General features: G+C 38.2%; 1 protein-coding gene across 5 annotated transcripts in view; it reads left to right on the forward strand.

The window, feature by feature from the left end:
* Ppargc1a (PPARG coactivator 1 alpha) overlaps window positions 1-18109 on the forward strand; it is a 607930-nt gene that overhangs the window by 557008 nt on the left and 32813 nt on the right. For all 5 annotated transcript variants that reach the window (XM_058572389.1, XM_058572387.1, XM_058572388.1 and 2 more), the window contains 5 exons: window positions 10101-10295; window positions 12206-12328; window positions 13169-13373; window positions 17286-17331; window positions 17441-17514. In XM_058572389.1, the coding sequence (XP_058428372.1) occupies window positions 10101-10295; window positions 12206-12328; window positions 13169-13373; window positions 17286-17331; window positions 17441-17514 (643 nt within the window). The remainder of the gene's footprint in view (window positions 1-10100; window positions 10296-12205; window positions 12329-13168; window positions 13374-17285; window positions 17332-17440; window positions 17515-18109) is intronic.

Raw genomic sequence — 18109 nt, forward strand, 5'->3', positions numbered from 1 at the left:
TATGGGGCTCAGACTTCTGTATTTCTATCTAGGGACCCCGATTGTTCCAACAAAGCATCTAGAAATTTCTAGACATCAGGATGAGTTGGACTTGTTGAAAGATATCTTATAGGAGAAAGAAAGCTTAGAATAGGATTTGAGATAGGGATAGTATATAAGCAAATGAAGGGAAAGGAAAGAACATTCTAGTGGAAAAGTCAGCCATTCCCAGTAGGACCAGAGATAGGCTGTGAGTTCACATGGACCAGTAACATAGAGTGATAAGAAATTTCAAAGCAACTTCATCTTTCTGCACAGAAGACCAACTCTGCTTCATGGGATATAACTATATCCATCACCTTAGTTTTATCTGTTGGTAAATAAATAATATGCCTTTCTAACTCATTTTGCATCCTCTGATTTAAAATAGATTGGAATCGTGCATGTTTATGCCCATTTTGTTCTAATAATCTCTTCAGTAAAATTTTAATATATAAAAGAAGGAAGTGAAAATAATATTTTTTAGCTATATCTGATTTAATACCAATTCTTCCTCTCATTAGCCATGTGATTTTAGGACCGATAATAGTGTTAAATGGATTGTTTAAATGAAATGATGCATAGATAGATATTAATTCAGCATCAAACACGTAGAAAGCATTCAGTAAAGATCAGCAGCTATTTGCCATTTTAAAATTAAGGTAACATTTTTTTTCCCTAAGAGAATTATGACACTATTTAAATGGAAAGAAAAAAAATATGTTGGAGTTTAAGATAATGATAAGTATCTTGTAACTATCTTAGCAACTGATTGTTTTGTACTTTGCTTTGGTCATAGAGGATTGAGAAAATCCTGTTTCATAGAAATGAGTGTTTTTAAATGGTTTTAACAGGTTTTAAACTGTTCATCCTCGTTTTTCAAAATATTTGCTTTTCTCCCAAGACAAGCACAGAATGATTCTGTTTTGATGGTTAATGCTATGGTGAGTCTCCAGAATGTTCATGATAAGACAAATAACACATGTAAGTGTGAGCATAGCTTTCTAAAAAATAGTTATATTGGTATTTAAATACACAAAATATACCTTATACTACAATATTGATTATCAGCCCTTACAGCAATTGTACTAATGTTCAGGGTTCCACAGAATACAGTTTGAAAACTCCTGGCTGAGAATATTGACTTTTGGAACTGATAATATCATTAAATGAATTGTTTAAATGAAATAATGCATATACAGAAATCGATTCAGTTTTAGACACATAGGAAGCATTTAGTAAGGATTGGCTGCTAATTGCCATTTTAAACTTAAAATAGCATTTTGTACTTTGCTTTGCTTCAGTTCTGAATGAACAGAAAAGAGTGAAGTTGGGATTTGATACAGTGATCAGTATCTTCTAACCTCTCTTAGCACCTACTACAGCCTCACTTGTAGTAGTGTTGGGTTGTGAGGGGTTGCTCTAGTCTTTCTAGACTACATCAGTTGTTTCCTCTTAATTGGTGAGCTGAGACTCCTGTAGGGGCCGATAGTAAGTTTATTTGGCATGATTTCCTCTTCAAAAACCATCTTGGCTCTTTCAAGGCATTTGCAAATTGACTGCTTGGTGATATATACCAGTATACTTCCAAAAAACAGAGTTGGGAAGAATGAATCTCTGCATTTACAAGACCCACTCCATCCTTTACAAGAGGTGCTTGTCACATTTGTTCCAACTCAAAGCCCAGTGAATAATTTCCGAATTAGCCACTCTGTTCAAATTTCTTCTTTCCAGCTCAGAATATATTGGCTACTTACCTGGTCCATCAGCTGGTTTATGTGAGATAAAGGCAAGCTTCTTTACAATCACAGTCTAAAATAGAGATTATTAAGAAGACAAAGGTGCTCAGCATGGGGAATACAGAGAAAATAACAACAAAAGAAGAATGGAAAGTTACATTATATTCTTAGGAATTTAAGTTATTCTTATTCATTTAATTAGGCATCTACTACATGCCATGTCTTTTTTTCCCCCTGCAGTGCTAGAGTGGTGGGGATCAAATCCAGGGTCTTGCTCATACTAGGCAAGACTTCTACCTCTGAGCTGTACCCACATCCCTATATGCCAGGTACCTTCACAGTAATCAAATAGGCCTCATAGAGATTCTATTTTAGATAGCCTTTTGGATAAATCACTAAGATTGATGTTGAGCTATAGAGATGAATGCCAAAAAGAAAAAATAAATTTGGGAAGGAAGCTAGGATGTCTCCAACACAGTTGGAAAGGTGTCACCGAGAAGGTGACATTTAAATAAATGAAGGAATGAAAGGGAAACCCTGTGACCATCTGTGAAAAGACCCTCATAGGCAGAGGAAGCAGCAAGAGCAAAGGCCTTGGAACAAAATTTCTGGCTCTCCTGTGAGCCAGTGAGGAGGTCAGAGTACTGCAGAGGATTCAGGTAAATGGGGTGTTGACAATGTATGATGATAAGGTGGTGGAGAGTGTTCACATTCCCCAGTTAGCCTGTGGTAGTCTGGGTTAAGCCCTGAGTAGTTGATCACACCCTCAAAATGTCCTGGTTTGGATGATAAATTATATGGTGATCCTAGGATAATAGGTCACTCTTAGAATTTTGTTTTTTTCTTTTAGGACATGGAAGTCATGGGGTGGGGGTTGGGGGTGGTCAGAAGAGGAGCAAGGCATGACCTGGGTTTTTCAGTGCCCCTTCGTCTCCAGTGTTGGGCATGGAGTATTGGGGTGGACTGGCAAGTGGAAGGGGTCAAAACAGGGGGCCATTTGGGAGCCTATAGCATTGTTGTTGTAGAACATGCATTACAGACAGAGGGTTGACCTGGTCCAGTCCAGGTTGTGAGACCCGGGTGGAAATGGAAGTGAGTCTGTTCTCCCGCCTCACAATCCTGGGTTCTTTCTCCCGCACCCTGCTTTTCTCTTGGTTTAAACTTGAGGATGACTGAGATGTTGGCTGGAGCTCTACAGGTCTAATTAGCCTCCTGTTTGATGCACAACCCAGCTTCTTCCTCTTCTCATTGTGAGAAACAGGAAGCATCTCCTCTGCTGCTCCCTACTGATCCCAAATAGCTCATTTGCTTGCACCAACCAGGGTGTTCAGGCCTTTCCGTGCAACCTCTGTTTGTTTACACTTTTGGCTCTCCTGTAACCTCTCCAGAATAGCAGACTCCACATGTTCAGCACATATGTATTAACTCATGAATGTGTGATATAAACTAATAAGTTAGAATGGAGTCTAAGTACAGATGTGATATAAATTTTATGCCTGCTTAAATAGCAGCATACGTATTCATGGGAATTAAATGGATTCCCACAGGTCTAAATATATCAGTGGAGGAAATTCTTCAGATTTGTTTGTATTTTATTTCCATTCGGTTTCTATTTTATCTTTGTGAGCATTACTCTCAGTTCTTGATCACTGTTTTGCTCAGAGTGGATAACGGGGATAAAGAACACATGTACTGACTAAATACTTTCATGTGTCAGCTACAGTTGCATATGTGAGAACAGACTCCAAAGATTGAAGTGTGTATGTATGCATTCTGTTTTAAATATGTGTACTTGGTAAATGAACTTGTGGATGCTGGGGGGAGGTATATGGACAGATATACATACATGATATTTCAAGTAGTCTTTATGCCCAAGAGTGAAATTAAAATTTGTTCTCTTTCTACTAGCCCCTAAAACCTAGTGACTTTAGCATTCAACTTACCTGTCCTGGGAATAAAATAACAAAATAACAAAAAGAAAACTCCCAAAGCATTTGTAAGAAATGAATAGATACAAAAGTATTTTATAATATATTGGGAAGGGCAAGGTGGTTTTTATTGTCTTGATTACTTTCTGTTGTACACATCTGCTTGAGATTTCTTTTTTTTTTTCTTTCTTACTTTTTTTTTTTTGGTACTGGGGATTGAACCCAGGGGCATTTAACCACTGAGCCATATACTCAGCCCTTTTTAATATTTTATTTAGAGACAGGTTCTCACTGAGTTGCTCAGGGCCTCATTAAGTTGCTGAGGCTGTCTTTGAACTTGTGATCCTCCTGCCTTAGGCGTGTGCCACCATGCTTGGTCTCTCTTGAGATTTCTTAAGTCTTTTTCCCCCATCTTCAAGTGTCTGTCCCTTATTCAAAGCCCTGTCTTCTGTGTGTTAAACAAAAAGTTAGTGGGTTATTTTAGAGACACCTATTGAATGGGGTGGGAGCTAGGAACCTATAAATAGTGCTATATGGGGATTCTACATATTTCCTGATGGGGTGTGTGAGAGGGGAGGCAGACACGCTGTCAGTGCCCGCAACTAAATGTAAGGAAGAAAGAAAAACCACTGTGGATTGTGGAGAAAGAGTCAAGGGAGACAAAGAGAGTCGTATTAAAGGTGGGCATTCAAAATATTTCACAAACCAGTCATGGTGGCGAGGGCCGGTAACCCCAGAAACTTGGGAGGCTGAGGTAGGAGGATCACAAGTTGAAAGCCAGCCTCAGGAACTTAGCAAGGCCCTGAGCAACTTATCGAAATAAAAACAAACAAATAAATAAATAAAAACAGGCTGGGGATATGGCTTAGTTGTTAAGTTCCCCTGGATTCAATCCCTGGCACAAAAATAAATAAATAAATAAATAAATTTAAAAAAATTTAACAGCCTCTTCTGCAGAGGCTCCAATCACTCAAAGCAGAAATGTGCAATAAACCATCAGGAGACATTTTCCTGCTCATAATGCTTTAAAAAAATCTAATAACCTCACATTCTATTTCATCGGGTTGGTCTGGATTACCTTTTAATTTCATTTCAGAAAATAACTTAGTTTCTCTTTATTTTGAATTCAGCTTCTTAAAACTCTTGAATCCAACTTTACACATCAAAACCCAAACCAAAATTTATACATTATTAACATTTTATTTATTTTTGTTTGTTTGTATTTGTACATGAAACCATGTATGGAACTTTATGTGTGGAGATTCAGGAGTGGGACACCTATTATCAATTATATTCCTTCTTTCAACTTGTAAATCCATCATAAAAGTTGCTTCCCTGTTCAGTTGTTTGAACTCCTGGTGGGGCCTAGTGGAACAAATAATCCAAAATAGTGGATAATCCAAAATGTCATTTATATTTGGCTTTGGAATACACTACCAGATGTTACTCTAGCAGATTTCCCTTCCTAATTAGGCCTCACTTAAAGTAGAAGTTAATTTTGTCTTCATTAGCTGTTTCCAAATCAGCAGGATAGGGCAAGGAGGAAGCCCAGGGCATGCTGGGTATTTGGGGGAAGGTGGCCCAGAGCTAAAAGTCGGCAGTAGATCTTTTACTCAAGGAATGAAATTCAAGTGCGGGAACTCAAGATGATGGGCATGTACACTGGAATGTGTATGAACTCCGTCTTGAAGAATTCTCAGGGTTTATCAGCTCATTTTTTATCCTATTAATCATTAATCCAAAAAAAATCCATAATGGGAATTAGGCAAAAAATCCAAAAAAAAAAACCCCAAAAATAAAAATAATAAAAAAAAAAACCCTGAAATTTTGTACAGAAAAAAAAATAGAGGCTCAGAGAGGCTAAGTGACCCCTCACACAGATTGGTCTCTGAGTAAACAGTACCTAAGAAGAAACTGAAACTGATTAATGAATGATAAGAAGACCCCCCTGTTTCCTTCTTATTGATGATTTGAATAATGAGGTAGCAAGAATTCTCCTGGCCTAATTCGCATTAAGAGAGCTAAGATAATGAAGCTGTGATTAAATGGCTATTAAACTATTTTTATCAAACAGAGATCAAGCGAGTGTGAGAATCTGGGGACGCTGAGTGTAATTGCAATTCTACAAGATGCAGATAAAAATTACTACCATAAGCAGGGCAGGGTCCTTCCATAACAGGCCACATTTAAAAATCTTTGGGATACCACATGCAGTTTTCACTCTGTGCTGCTGTCCTCAGGGTCAGTTAGCATCCCCAAGTCCCTCATCTCCTCCTTGATTCAGTGGCTTTATCTGCTCTCTGGGGTGTGGAGTTGGGTGAGTTGGACGGCCTGGCCCATGCAAACCAGTTGGACAGTCTTTTTGTCACCTCTCCACACAAGAGGAAGTTCGTGTGATCATACAACAGCTCCAGCACTGTAATCTGAAAGTGATTGTGGACACCCAAAGGAGCACTGTCCACTTTCTTTCAGTTGTACCTTTTGAATCGTGTCAGACCTAATCCAGGTCATATGGAAACCCAGCAGTCCCAAAGAGCAGTGCTGAGCCTTCAGATTCTGTTGACTGCTCTAAGCTCTCATTTATTGATGATGTGGCATGGGGTTGGAATCATTGTGGATTCTACACTTTAGGTTGTGGGTATAAATGCCTGTGCATCATCTGTCACTGGAGATTCTTTGTACCTGGAGGGAGGTTGTGTAGATGTGCCTTCTTTCTTCCTGGAGAGCCCATGGAGAGTGAAGTTTTACAGGCACAGAGACCTTGGTTTAGGTTGGAAGAACAGCAGCAGAATAGCATTGTGTAAGGAGAAGCCAAGGTTGGACACCCCCCACCATAGGCAATGCTGCTCCATAGCCGAGGAGCTCAGCAGTGGGGACATCTGTTGGCCGGTTTTCCTCTCTTGCTTTCTACATCTGCTGCCAGCGCCAAGATGGCGCTAGGTTGTGGAGAGGTTGATCCTCACTTCTTTCCTTGCCCCTCTGCTTTCCTTTCTCTTATTTTTCAACTTGCACACAAGAAACATATTTTTTATAAATTTCTAATTTCAAAGAATTAGTGAGCAGTATCAACAGCCAAGTCTTTGAAAGGTTACCTTGCGATGTCCTTTTACTGACTACTGTCTTTCCATACCCTGTCACTTGTGAACAGACATGTGTTCATAGGCCAGTGCACCTCATCTATGGCGACTTTGATTTATTTGCTCTGTAAATTGGGACTGAAGCAATAATAGAAAGTGACATTAATTGTTTAACAGAGTCCTCTTTGTCATATCCATTGCCTTGTCTGGGACATGTGATTGTTGAATCTCATATGAAACTAATTGAAATTGCCACAGTGAGGGGCAGCGTCCACTCAACTTTGTGTTGTTGTTGTGTTTGTGTTGAGCTTTGACACAAAAGTGTCATCAATAAATAGCAAGATTTCTTCCCAGAACTCCATGATTAAAGAACATAGAGAGAATTTGAAATAATAATATTTTTTTCTTCCTTAATTCAAAAAGAATGTTACTACAATAAATGGTCTTTGAGCATCTCTGAGCCACTCACATTCAGGGATGATAATAAAAATATTTAACAATTACATTGAGTGTACACTGACTGTAAATAATGAACACAGACCTACTGGTACACATTGATTGACTACAAGCCCTCCCTGCCCATATGAGTGTGCATGCCTGCTCACACACACTCACATGCCTGTCATGTCAATCTCCCACCCCCCCACACCCACCTCCTCCCATTGTGGTTCCAGTAGAGAGGAAAAGTAAAGTAGTTGGTGGTTTAATCAGATCTTGTAAATTAATTATGACATTATCAACCTCCAATATTTTTGCCATTGTATTTGGTGTACATTCACTCAGGCTTATTAAAGAAATTGGAGAAAAATAGTTAATTTAAGTGTTCTTTGTCATTTTGACTTGATTGGAATTATCATAGTTTGTTTACACAAGGGATAGAACTAAGGCACTATTGTATTATGTGATTGAAAGCAAATAGCAGCTTGTGATATTGCTGGAAAGCCAAACACAAAATTTAAATCAGGGTAAACAAAATTACTCATTTATTGGTAAACATTTTTAACTGTTTTTCTTGAGTTCTTTTTTGAACTTCAGTTAAAGAAGACTTTTCGAATCATGGCATACCTGGAGAAAAGTTCAGTTTACTGAAAATGTGTGTATGTGTCTGTGTGCACATGTGTATTTGACACAGTTTCAAAGAATATTTTATGGAGATAATATGGAGAAATTTATAGTCATTATTTCATGAGTTTGTGATGATTTTAAATAGTGTATATTTTATTTAAATATAATTATATTTAGAATAGTTTAATAGTCTGAATTTGACTGTTTGCATATGTGGGAACCTAAAGAGGAATGTGACTGGCATTTTTGAATATCAGAGTATAATTCTCTGCAGAAAATAAGGAGAAAATCTTTCCCTACCTTTATTATTAGGGCTACACAGATAGGGATAGGAGAACCGGGGATGGCCGTGCTCAATAAGCTCTGTTTTGAATTGAGCAGTTTGGATGCTACTGAATTGGTCAGTAAGTGGAAGTAAGTGTGCCATTTTGAAGTTGATAATTCACTTCTGGTCAGGACTGACCTTCTTCAGTGGCGTCTAAGCTTCATTCAGTGGTCACGCCACATGGTGTCCAAAGTACTTGACTCACAATCTCAAATCTAGGAGTAGCAGGGAGATGCATTTAGCAAATGTAAAAATGTGCACTGATATCCACCATGAGTACAAATGGCTCTTTTGGGCCTCTTGAGTCCAAAAGAAAAAGAAGCCTATAGTTTTACTCCCGGATAGAGACTGATTAGTAATGAGGGAAAACAATTTTTATGTGAAAATAGAATGTATACGTGATAAAACCCTGCCTAATTTCTTTAGTAATACAATTTGATTTTCTGATTAGCTGTCTTATTCTGTGATTCTTGTAATTTTGTCAGGTCAATTAACTGGAGTTCAGTGCTAGAGAGAAAGGAAGTGTGGGCACTGTTGGCTTCATTAGATGTCAGCAGCTTAGGTGCATTTTGTAATAGAATCTGTGTGGGATAATTTAGCACATATTGTTAATGTCATAGCGAACCAAACTTTTAGAAAAAGGACTTTGGAAGCCAGCCAAATTAGACAAACAATATAAAGTGCTAAAAGAAGGAAAAGAAAGTGATCCACACAGACTATATTGTTGGCAAAAAAATGCAGATCAATGAATTATTCAGAAAGTAATCATTGACTACCTAGACTTTGTGCCCAGCCCTGGAACTGATTGTCCAGGTGCATAGAACTTAACACATTCTCTTATTAGCAAGGTACACAATCCCAGGTTGGGAGTCCTTGAATGTTTTTCTACATGGACTGAAGTTAGTATTCTCTTTTATAATCAATTTTTCACATGTTCTTCCTTTCCACTGGAGGGTTCTTGGAAGGACAGAGTTTTGTCTTATTTCTCTTTGTATCTCTACCCCCTCCATTGGCTGTGGCACAAAATAAGGTGTTCCAAACATGTCTGTGGAATCAATGACTGAAGATTAGTTTTCAATAGGTGTTTTGGTGAAACTGAATCTGGGAGGTGGGAAAGAATACTACCCTGGCTACAAGAAAAAGAGTGCATTTAAGTCATTACAAAATAAGATTCCACCTAGTAACCAATCCAAAAAAGAGGGATTGAGGTAGTTGCAGAATTTAAATTTGGGGTATTGTTATCCAAACTAAAGAATTCAGGAGAAATAGCAGCTTTGTTGTGATAAAGGTCCAAAGTTTGGGTTTTGAAGATGAGGGAGCTATTGTAAAGTAGAAATGTCCAGTAGGCAGTTAGAGATTTATGACTAAAGTTGGGAAAGATGTCAGGGAGAGAAATAAATGATTTCAGAGTGTTCAGTGATGAGATTATAATTGAAATCAGGAAAGTGTGTAGATTCTCCTGGTATCGTTTTAAGTTTCTGGCAGTGTTCAAATGGAAGGTTATCTAAACATTTTTGAGGGTGCTGTATAGGAGATCTAAACACCGCATCCGCAGATTAAATAGAGGATGATTAAGATTCTCTTCAGCCCTCAGATTTCCTAAATCTTACCATTGAGTTAGAAGACAAAGACACAAGTCTGTGGAAAGGTGAAAGACACAGAATCACCCACAGCTGAATCAAGCGCTGACATACAGGCTGCTAAGCTGGACAGTCAGCAATCAGAGACCAGTACTGCAGAGGTGTTCATTAAGCATGTGGTTCAGACCCAATATGAGTCAGGAGCCCGGGGAAGCCACGGTCATCCTGTCCTGGCGAGGGTGCAGGATTCCACATACAGTTTACTCATTCTGTTGAGCGTGTGCAGCCCGTGCTGATTAATAGTGCTACCCACCTCCCAATGTCAACTCACTTCCTGTCTTCTTCCACCTTCTTCTCTGCTTTTCCAGAAGATAGATGAAGAAAATGAGGCAAACTTGCTCGCAGTCCTCACAGAGACACTAGACAGTCTCCCTGTGGATGAAGACGGATTGCCCTCATTTGATGCACTGACAGATGGAGACGTGACCACTGACAACGAGGCCAGTCCTTCCTCCATGCCTGACGGCACCCCTCCACCTCAGGAGGCAGAAGAGCCGTCTCTAGTAAGAACCCTTCCTACTGTTCGACTCCCACGAGCCGCCTCTGGCTACCGGCTGCATGGGCATGATGTAGAAGGTTTGGATTTTAGACTGATGCCAAAACAATCCTGAGGCACACTCATAGTCGCACATTCTGCCATTCTCTGTTTAAAAGTCTTGATAATTCAGTTTTTATGTAGTATTTGAAGTATTTTTAAAACCACCATTCAAGCTGAGGATGTAGCTCAGTGTTACAGCACTTGCCTAGCCTGCAGGCGGTGCTGGGTTTGATCCCTAGAACTGCAAAATTATAGATATAGATAAATACAGATATATCAAATATAATTTTTTTTTGCTGTTTACATGTGCATGTTTTTATTTCTTAGTATTTACTTCACGGTGAAAACTTGAAAAAAGTAGACTAAAAAGGACTAAAAGTTCATCTGTGATTTCCAAAAACCTATTGCATAAAAAAATGATTGGATTCTCCTTTGATTTAAGATATACCATGAACATGTTGGTAAAATTTTAAGTATATGCATAATTTTTAGTGGTCTCATAGTATTTTATTGTATGGGAATGTAATTTATTATGTAATTACTTACGGTTGGATATTTAGGCTTTTGCTTCCTATTTTTCAATATTATGAATTGTCTAATAATTGACATGCTTGCATTTTTATTCTTCTGCATACAATTCTAGAAATAGAGTTGTTGGATCTAGGGGTATGCAATATTTGAAGACGCTGGGTTCATATTTCTTATGAAGATTGGAAAAATAATAGCACATTTGCAACCTAAGTTACTTAAAATTTATGGTAGGCAATGAAGAGCGAATTTTCTTTTCAATGCAGTGCTAGACCAGAGTTTTATTAGTTCTAAGACACAGTTTACCTTCTCAGCTATGGTAGCCATTTGTCATTTGCCATAAATCTGATGTAAGAGCATGCTGTGTAAATTATGAAACGCCAGCATCCAGACTCTAGTAACATGCTTTGGGTACACCATTTGGAGGCATAGTTTTATCACATCTCTAGGTTTTAAAACGTTGAAAGAATAAACATGGGGACCATACTTGTATTCCTTTCTATTTTGAGATTTTTGGTCTTGAGAATATCTCATATGTAATAGCCTCTTGTTTAATTTTGCCTTTTCTCCACTTCTAGTGTCATTAGCTTTACTGTTTAATACTCTGATTTTTTATATTGATAACCAGATGATTTTCATCTGCACCATTTATTCAACTTGGGAGGTGGGTTGCTGGCCCAAAGACATTCTGTGTATAAGGGAGGGAGATGCTTGAGAGTCATCCAGGCAAATGCAGAAACACATGGAGGACAGCCTTGTCTGTATCAGAGCCCTCGTCTTCCAACCTACATGCTGACCTACAGAACTCGGCTCACATGTCCTTTCTTTCCCTTCTGAGATCAGGATAGCCACTATTTCTGCCCAAACATTCTGTGAGTCAATCAATCTGGAGGGTTGCTTGTGAAACCTGTTAAAAGCATCACACTATCTTTCATGTATTGCCACTTGATTGATTTGAGTTTTAGAGGAAAATTGTGTATCTGATTCCTACGCCCAAGTCCTCATTGAGCAAAGCAGCATTGCTTAACTCATAGTAGTGCTTTGGAAATCACTTTAGGAACAACTGCTTTATGATATCAAAAAATAATTTTAAAAATTCTGAACAATGCCCAGTCTCAAATGGAGGCAAAGGAACTACTTTCACGGTTGGTAGTACAATGCCAAACTTTTTCTTCACTTTTTAAAAAATGTTTCCTTGAGCACTATTGTGGTCAGGGGTGATAGAATTAAAGAGTGGTAGAATTAATTTTTGTAATGATAATGAATTAAAGTCTAAAATTTCACTTGCTGATTTGAGTGTGTAACAGATCCATAACTGCCTTCTCTTTCCTTCCCTGATGTTCCCAGCTTAAGAAGCTCCTGCTGGCACCGGCCAACACTCAGCTGAGTTATAATGAATGCAGTGGCCTCAGTACCCAGAATCATGCAAACCACAATCACAGGATCAGAACAAGCCCTGCAGTTGTTAAGGTACCAACATAAATGTTTTAATACAACAGGGGATAATAAGCAACATGTTGTTGCTTAAAGCTGAGAAACAGCCCCTAAGTTTGTATATATTAATTCAACCGGGTCCTGCAGCCACCTCATAGATGTGACAAAGATTATGAAATGGGTTTCCAGAAACAGCATTGGAGCTACTTAAAACTCGAAAGAGTTTGTTTTGGCCTTGGCTTTGGATGATTGGAATGGAAATACAACAGAGTGTGATCCCTTGCTCACTTTATGAATACTATAGCAGTCCAGACTCCAAGAACATGTGCCGACTGGCTGTAGTTGCCTATGAGTGACTTTAAGATGCAGGGTGGCTGTTTTGCCAGCTGTCTAACCTGAGAAACATTTCTTTGGAATCGCTGCAAAAGATCTGTCTCTGTCATTAATTGGATGGAATGCTTGCTGTATTAAACAATGTTTGTCTTGCCATTCACTGTGAGTGAAAACGGAGCGTTAAGGGGTACTTAAGAGAGTTGTGAATACTGGGCTTCAGCAATCAGCTGTAAATTAAGGTTTAAACCAGCTTACTTTTTTTTTTATTCACAGTAAAGGCGCTGTAGGGTCTTGTTAGTTACATGTTGCTGAGTAGGAACATTGAAATGTAGGAGAAATGAAATAAAAAGCTGCATAAATGTCATTTAGGAATTTTAAATGTAATTTTCTTTCCTTGTTCTGCAAACAATTATTCACAGCTCATAGATCTAGTACACTTAGACTGAACACTTCACTGGAAATCTCATCTCTTCAAAAAACCTATATCCATTCTGATAAGGTTCAGTTCACTAATTTTAGCTTTCTCTCTGCCTTGTTTTTAAGACCGAGAATTCATGGAGCAATAAAGCGAAGAGCATTTGTCAACAGCAAAAGCCACAAAGACGTCCATGCTCGGAGCTTCTCAAGTATCTGACCACAAACGATGACCCTCCTCACACCAAACCCACAGAGAACAGGAACAGCAGCAGAGACAAATGCACCTCCAAAAAGAAGTCCCACACACAATCGCAGTCGCACCATGTACAAGGTAGGCGGGCCCCCGCGCTGTGGCACAGCTCAGTAAAGACTCCAGGTCTGAGCGCTGATTGCGCGCTCGGTCCCGTGGGTGTCTTCGTGGAAAGAGAATTCAGCAGTTTACTACCGAGGGGAAGAAAACCCTTGCTTGGACACAGATTGAGCATATCCTATTCCGCTGATAGGCAGTAGCTGCAACTACCAAAAGATCCCTGAAATTATAGCTGGGTGGAGGGTAAAGCAGAGTGGGAAGGAATTGCGACATCCTTGAGGCTTAGGGGAATCTCTGAATCCCTGAGATGGTAGAAGTTAGGTGTGATCCGGGCTGGCCCACTCATTAAAGAGCTTTTATTTTTTCCCTTTGGGTAATGGAAAAACCGAGTCGCTATAGATTTACTCTCTATACCTTAAGAAGTAGTAAACACGATTTATGTAGCCTCTCCTCATTAAGTGCATTTTTCTTTTCTTCTTCATTTATACACCACATGCTGTGCTTACAGATTTTATATTGTATGTAAGGATTTAGAAATTCCTAAAATTTTCTTTCTTTCTTTCTTTTTTTTTTTCCTCATTTTTTAAAAAAAAAATTGCCTAGATTAAACAAAACTTCTGGGTTGATTTTTATTATTTCCATACATTGCTAGAAAGCTGATGCTTCCAGTGTCAATTGGGGTTATTTGGGGAAAATCTCTTGGCAAACATATAATTTTCTTCTTTGGTTCTTCCCCCTCAAAATGTTGTAGTCCAGGAGGCCCAAAGAGAGCTCCTTGTGAGTGACCGCTGTTTAAAATAAGCCAGTTCCTACTCTACCTCTAACATTATCTAGAAGGAGGCATATTCTAAAATAACCATTATAAACACCCACCTGTTTTTTTTTCCTTTTGTTTCTCCAACTTCTCCTTCTAGCTGCAGAATGATAGTCCCTGATCCCTGTTTTGAACCATGATTGTTTCATACAGGTATGCTGTTGTTGCTGCTGATATTCATGAGTATTTTCTTCCCCACTGTTTTGAATCCCCTCCCTTCATCTCCTCCACATTAGCACAAGATTTTTAGGAACTTCCCTTTAATATTCTAATTGGCTCTCCATTGGGTTTTCTGTGGTGGATATGTCAAGTTCATTGTCCATCTTCTGTCTGTTTGGAGAGATATATATTAATGATGTGGGCCAAGTTCCCTTACAGCTCCCTTTGTGCAGATTAGCTCCTGATGGCAAGCTCTGTCACAGTTATTTTTTGGGGGGACAGAACCCCCATGCTAAGCGGCCCATTCTGCTGCAGGCCTACAGGGAAGGGTAACCTTTGGGGTAGCTATAGAAAGTGAGCACAAGAGTTTGCTGTGCTTCTCTGCACCTTGTCATTCAGACATTGGTTTTCTGAAGCTGAACTTGAAGTCCTGAGCTCCCTAAAATCCTGTGATCAGTGAACCCAGCCCAGCAGCACATGGCTTAAAAGTCTTTGTACTTTTTTTTTAAAGCTGATCCTTTTAGATTTTGAGGTTTTTATAAGTCCACATCCACTAATATTAATCACTGTAAACTTACAGATCATGGTAGTAAGAAATTAAATAGGCCTCTGGAGGATTTATTCTCTAGGCAAGACCAGTTACATGTGGATTTTGTTAAGGTATGTGTCTGTGGCAAAGCATAAAATCTTATCCCAAAATAAAACCCATTGGTTAAAAAAGAAAAAAATTCCTGTTACTAAGGGAATACAATTCTATTTATTAAAGGCCTAAAGAAATAAACATGGCTGACTATTAATAACCAATAAATGCTCAGCTTCAGAGATTAAGTCGTTAAATCAAGAAGTAAAATGTACATGAACAGTTGAAGACTCTAATGAAGAGGATATGCTGAGATCCCCTTTCCAAATGTGCTATAAATTTTTTCCCCTGAACTTCACGTGTGCTCTCTGTAATATTGTGGGGTCATGTGCTTTTCAGTTCCTTAGGATGATCCACTGGTCTTTGGTATGTGTTGGTGTCCCATTTATTCATTCATTCCCTAATGTGTTTATCCAAAAAGCATCATCTACATGAAAAAGAGGCATTCCTGTCCTTAAGGACCCCAGCAGTCTCTAGTTTACCAGTCCTTGAAACATTGTCCATTAAACTCCCAGTAAACCAAACCAATTCTCTTTGAGTATAGGAGCCTGGTTGATTTGGGGATTAAGTGCTGAATATGGTTTAGGGACTGCACTTCTCCTATAGTTCTAATTTCTTTTTTGCCATTGGTCCTATTAAATATGACTGATGCTGATTCATCTTCTTTCCTCCCTTGCCCTTGGCCTTAGCTATGCACAACTACCACAACTGTAGGGGTCTTCCCTTGAGCATTTCAGAGTCTGACTACATCTCGAAACTGGAATTCAGTTTCTGATTTTCAATGTACATTTATTGTGTCAAATAGCATGTAGTTCCTTATCTGGTTATATTTTCTATGGAACCTGTATGAATTATCCTAGTTCTTAGTTGAACATCATAAAAGTGGGCAAAGTTCCTTCATAAATGAGTTATTTTTGAAAGGCTCATTAAATTAGACATACTCAAAAATTAATGTGAAATCAGTTCATTTATCTGTATATATGTAAAAGCCAATTAATCGATGTGCCTAATTTGTAGAAGACAGCATGAGCTTCATATTTCTGGATGCACATCAGATAGATAATATACCATTCGATTGTTTAAAAACTAAATCTAAATCTACAAATTAAATATGTAAATACTATTTATCCAAGTAAAGCACCTAATTTCAGGCTAATTTGGACATAAATAATATTTTCCCATTTCAAAGGACCTTAATTACTGGCTTTGATTAATTTATTTGAAAGTCTGTTGAATGTAATTCCTTTTGATAACAGGAGAAAGAAAACATCTTGACCAGTTCTGCCAGGAACTAGTTTTATGGCCCCGCAAATATCATTTAGCATCGTTGGGTGTCAGTTTCTTCATCCATAAAATAAGAAAGTTTATTATAAAGACACTTTTGGTTTCAACTTCATGATTTTCATTGCATAAATAACTACTTTTGACCTTCTGAAAGTAGTTGCTTGATGAGAAAAATGTTGATATAGACTTGTATACATGCAAGTGTATCTCCATAGAAGAGCTTAAGTACAAATGAAACTTGGATGTCTAGCTCAAGTACATTTCTCATCACATAGTCCCTATTTCTGTTCAGAATATAAGACTGACATGGAGATTTTGTGATGAGAAGACTCCCACCCACTTCCTTCTCATTATTGGGATATGCCTCCTATAGGAAATAGGACTTAGGAAAGACTGAAAGAAATTGGAGAGCTCTCTTTGCAAGTCTATGGATCTCTCAACTGATAAACACAATATCTAACTTCAGTTGTCTATTGGAGTTGGGGTTCCAAACTCCATTTAAGCCATCTGGGTCAATGCCCACAATTTGCCATAATCGCTCAATTAATTTTCAGTGAATGGAACGGTTATTGCTTGAGCTTCAGCCTCATAGAAATAACCTATTCTCAGGGCTAGATATAAAATTATACATTTTAGGAGTAAAATCAACTGAATATTCATAACGTTCTGTCACCTTGTAGTTACTCTGCTGTTTTTTTTTGTCTAAACAAACCATGTACTGTATTCCAAATTAAAACAGAAAGCATTATTTCTCTCTGATGGTATGATGCAAATTTTGTATTCTTAACAGGATGGTACATTTTGGGAAAAATTCTGGTTTTGTATGTGTTTTCAAATGATAGTTTACTGATGCAAATGTTGTTTGGAATTTGTTTTAGCATAATGGACTGTTCTCTGACTTTGATCCAGTTTTCAGGGATTCCCTTAGTTCAGCTTTCCAATTTTCCGGTCATGTTTCTAACCTGACTGTAGTAGAAAGAAAATAAATCTAAAAAATACTCCATATTTCATAATTAGTTCTTTTTTTCTCCTTTAGCCAAACCAACAACTTTATCTCTTCCTTTGACCCCAGAGTCACCAAAGTAAGTATTAAGAAATGTAACCATTTTCAGAAAGGGAAGGGGGTTCTAATACATTTGGCTACAGCAACTCCATTTCAGTTTGTTTTTATAAATGTGCCATATCTTCCAGTGACCCCAAGGGTTCCCCATTTGAGAACAAGACTATTGAACGAACCTTAAGTGTGGAACTCTCTGGAACTGCAGGTAAGCCTTTCTTTTCACTTGGAACGTGTGTGTGCGTGTGTGTGTGTGTGTGTGTGTGTGTGAGAGAGAGAGAGAGAGAGAGAGAGGAATAGAGAAATACATATTACTAATAGAATGCATTCTCAATGACATAAAGATTACAAAAAATTTGGACACAAAATTATCTGTAAATATTTTCCATTGCTTATTTTTAAAAATGAATTATAAAAAAGTGTTTTAAAGAGAAGGCGATTATCCTGTGTCAAAACTGGACCAGACCTTCTGATCTACATTTTCCCTCTGGATCCTCAAAGAATCCTATTCCTGATTAAGACACCAAAACTTGAGTAGAAGGAGAAATGAATATTTTGATCTCCCACCCAACAAATGTGCCAGGGATTATAAGTGATTATGGTTAATTTCATAGTTGTCTCATGAGGATGGTCATAGTTTTCTCATTTTTAAGATGAGGAAATAAGTTTTGGAGATATGAGGTAAGTTGCACAAGATCATGGAGATGGAAAGCAAAGGGCAAACATTTGAATTCAGACTTAACTATTTATCAGCACCTCCCTTAGAACGTGTTTTCACTCTCTGTCACTCACCAGCGTAACAC

This window comes from Marmota monax, unplaced genomic scaffold, assembly GCF_021218885.2.
Source record: "Marmota monax isolate L192 unplaced genomic scaffold, Marmota_monax_Labrador192_F-V1.1 WCK01_AAM20220418_F8-fsc00009, whole genome shotgun sequence".
In the NCBI taxonomy this organism is placed as follows: domain Eukaryota; kingdom Metazoa; phylum Chordata; class Mammalia; order Rodentia; family Sciuridae; genus Marmota; species Marmota monax.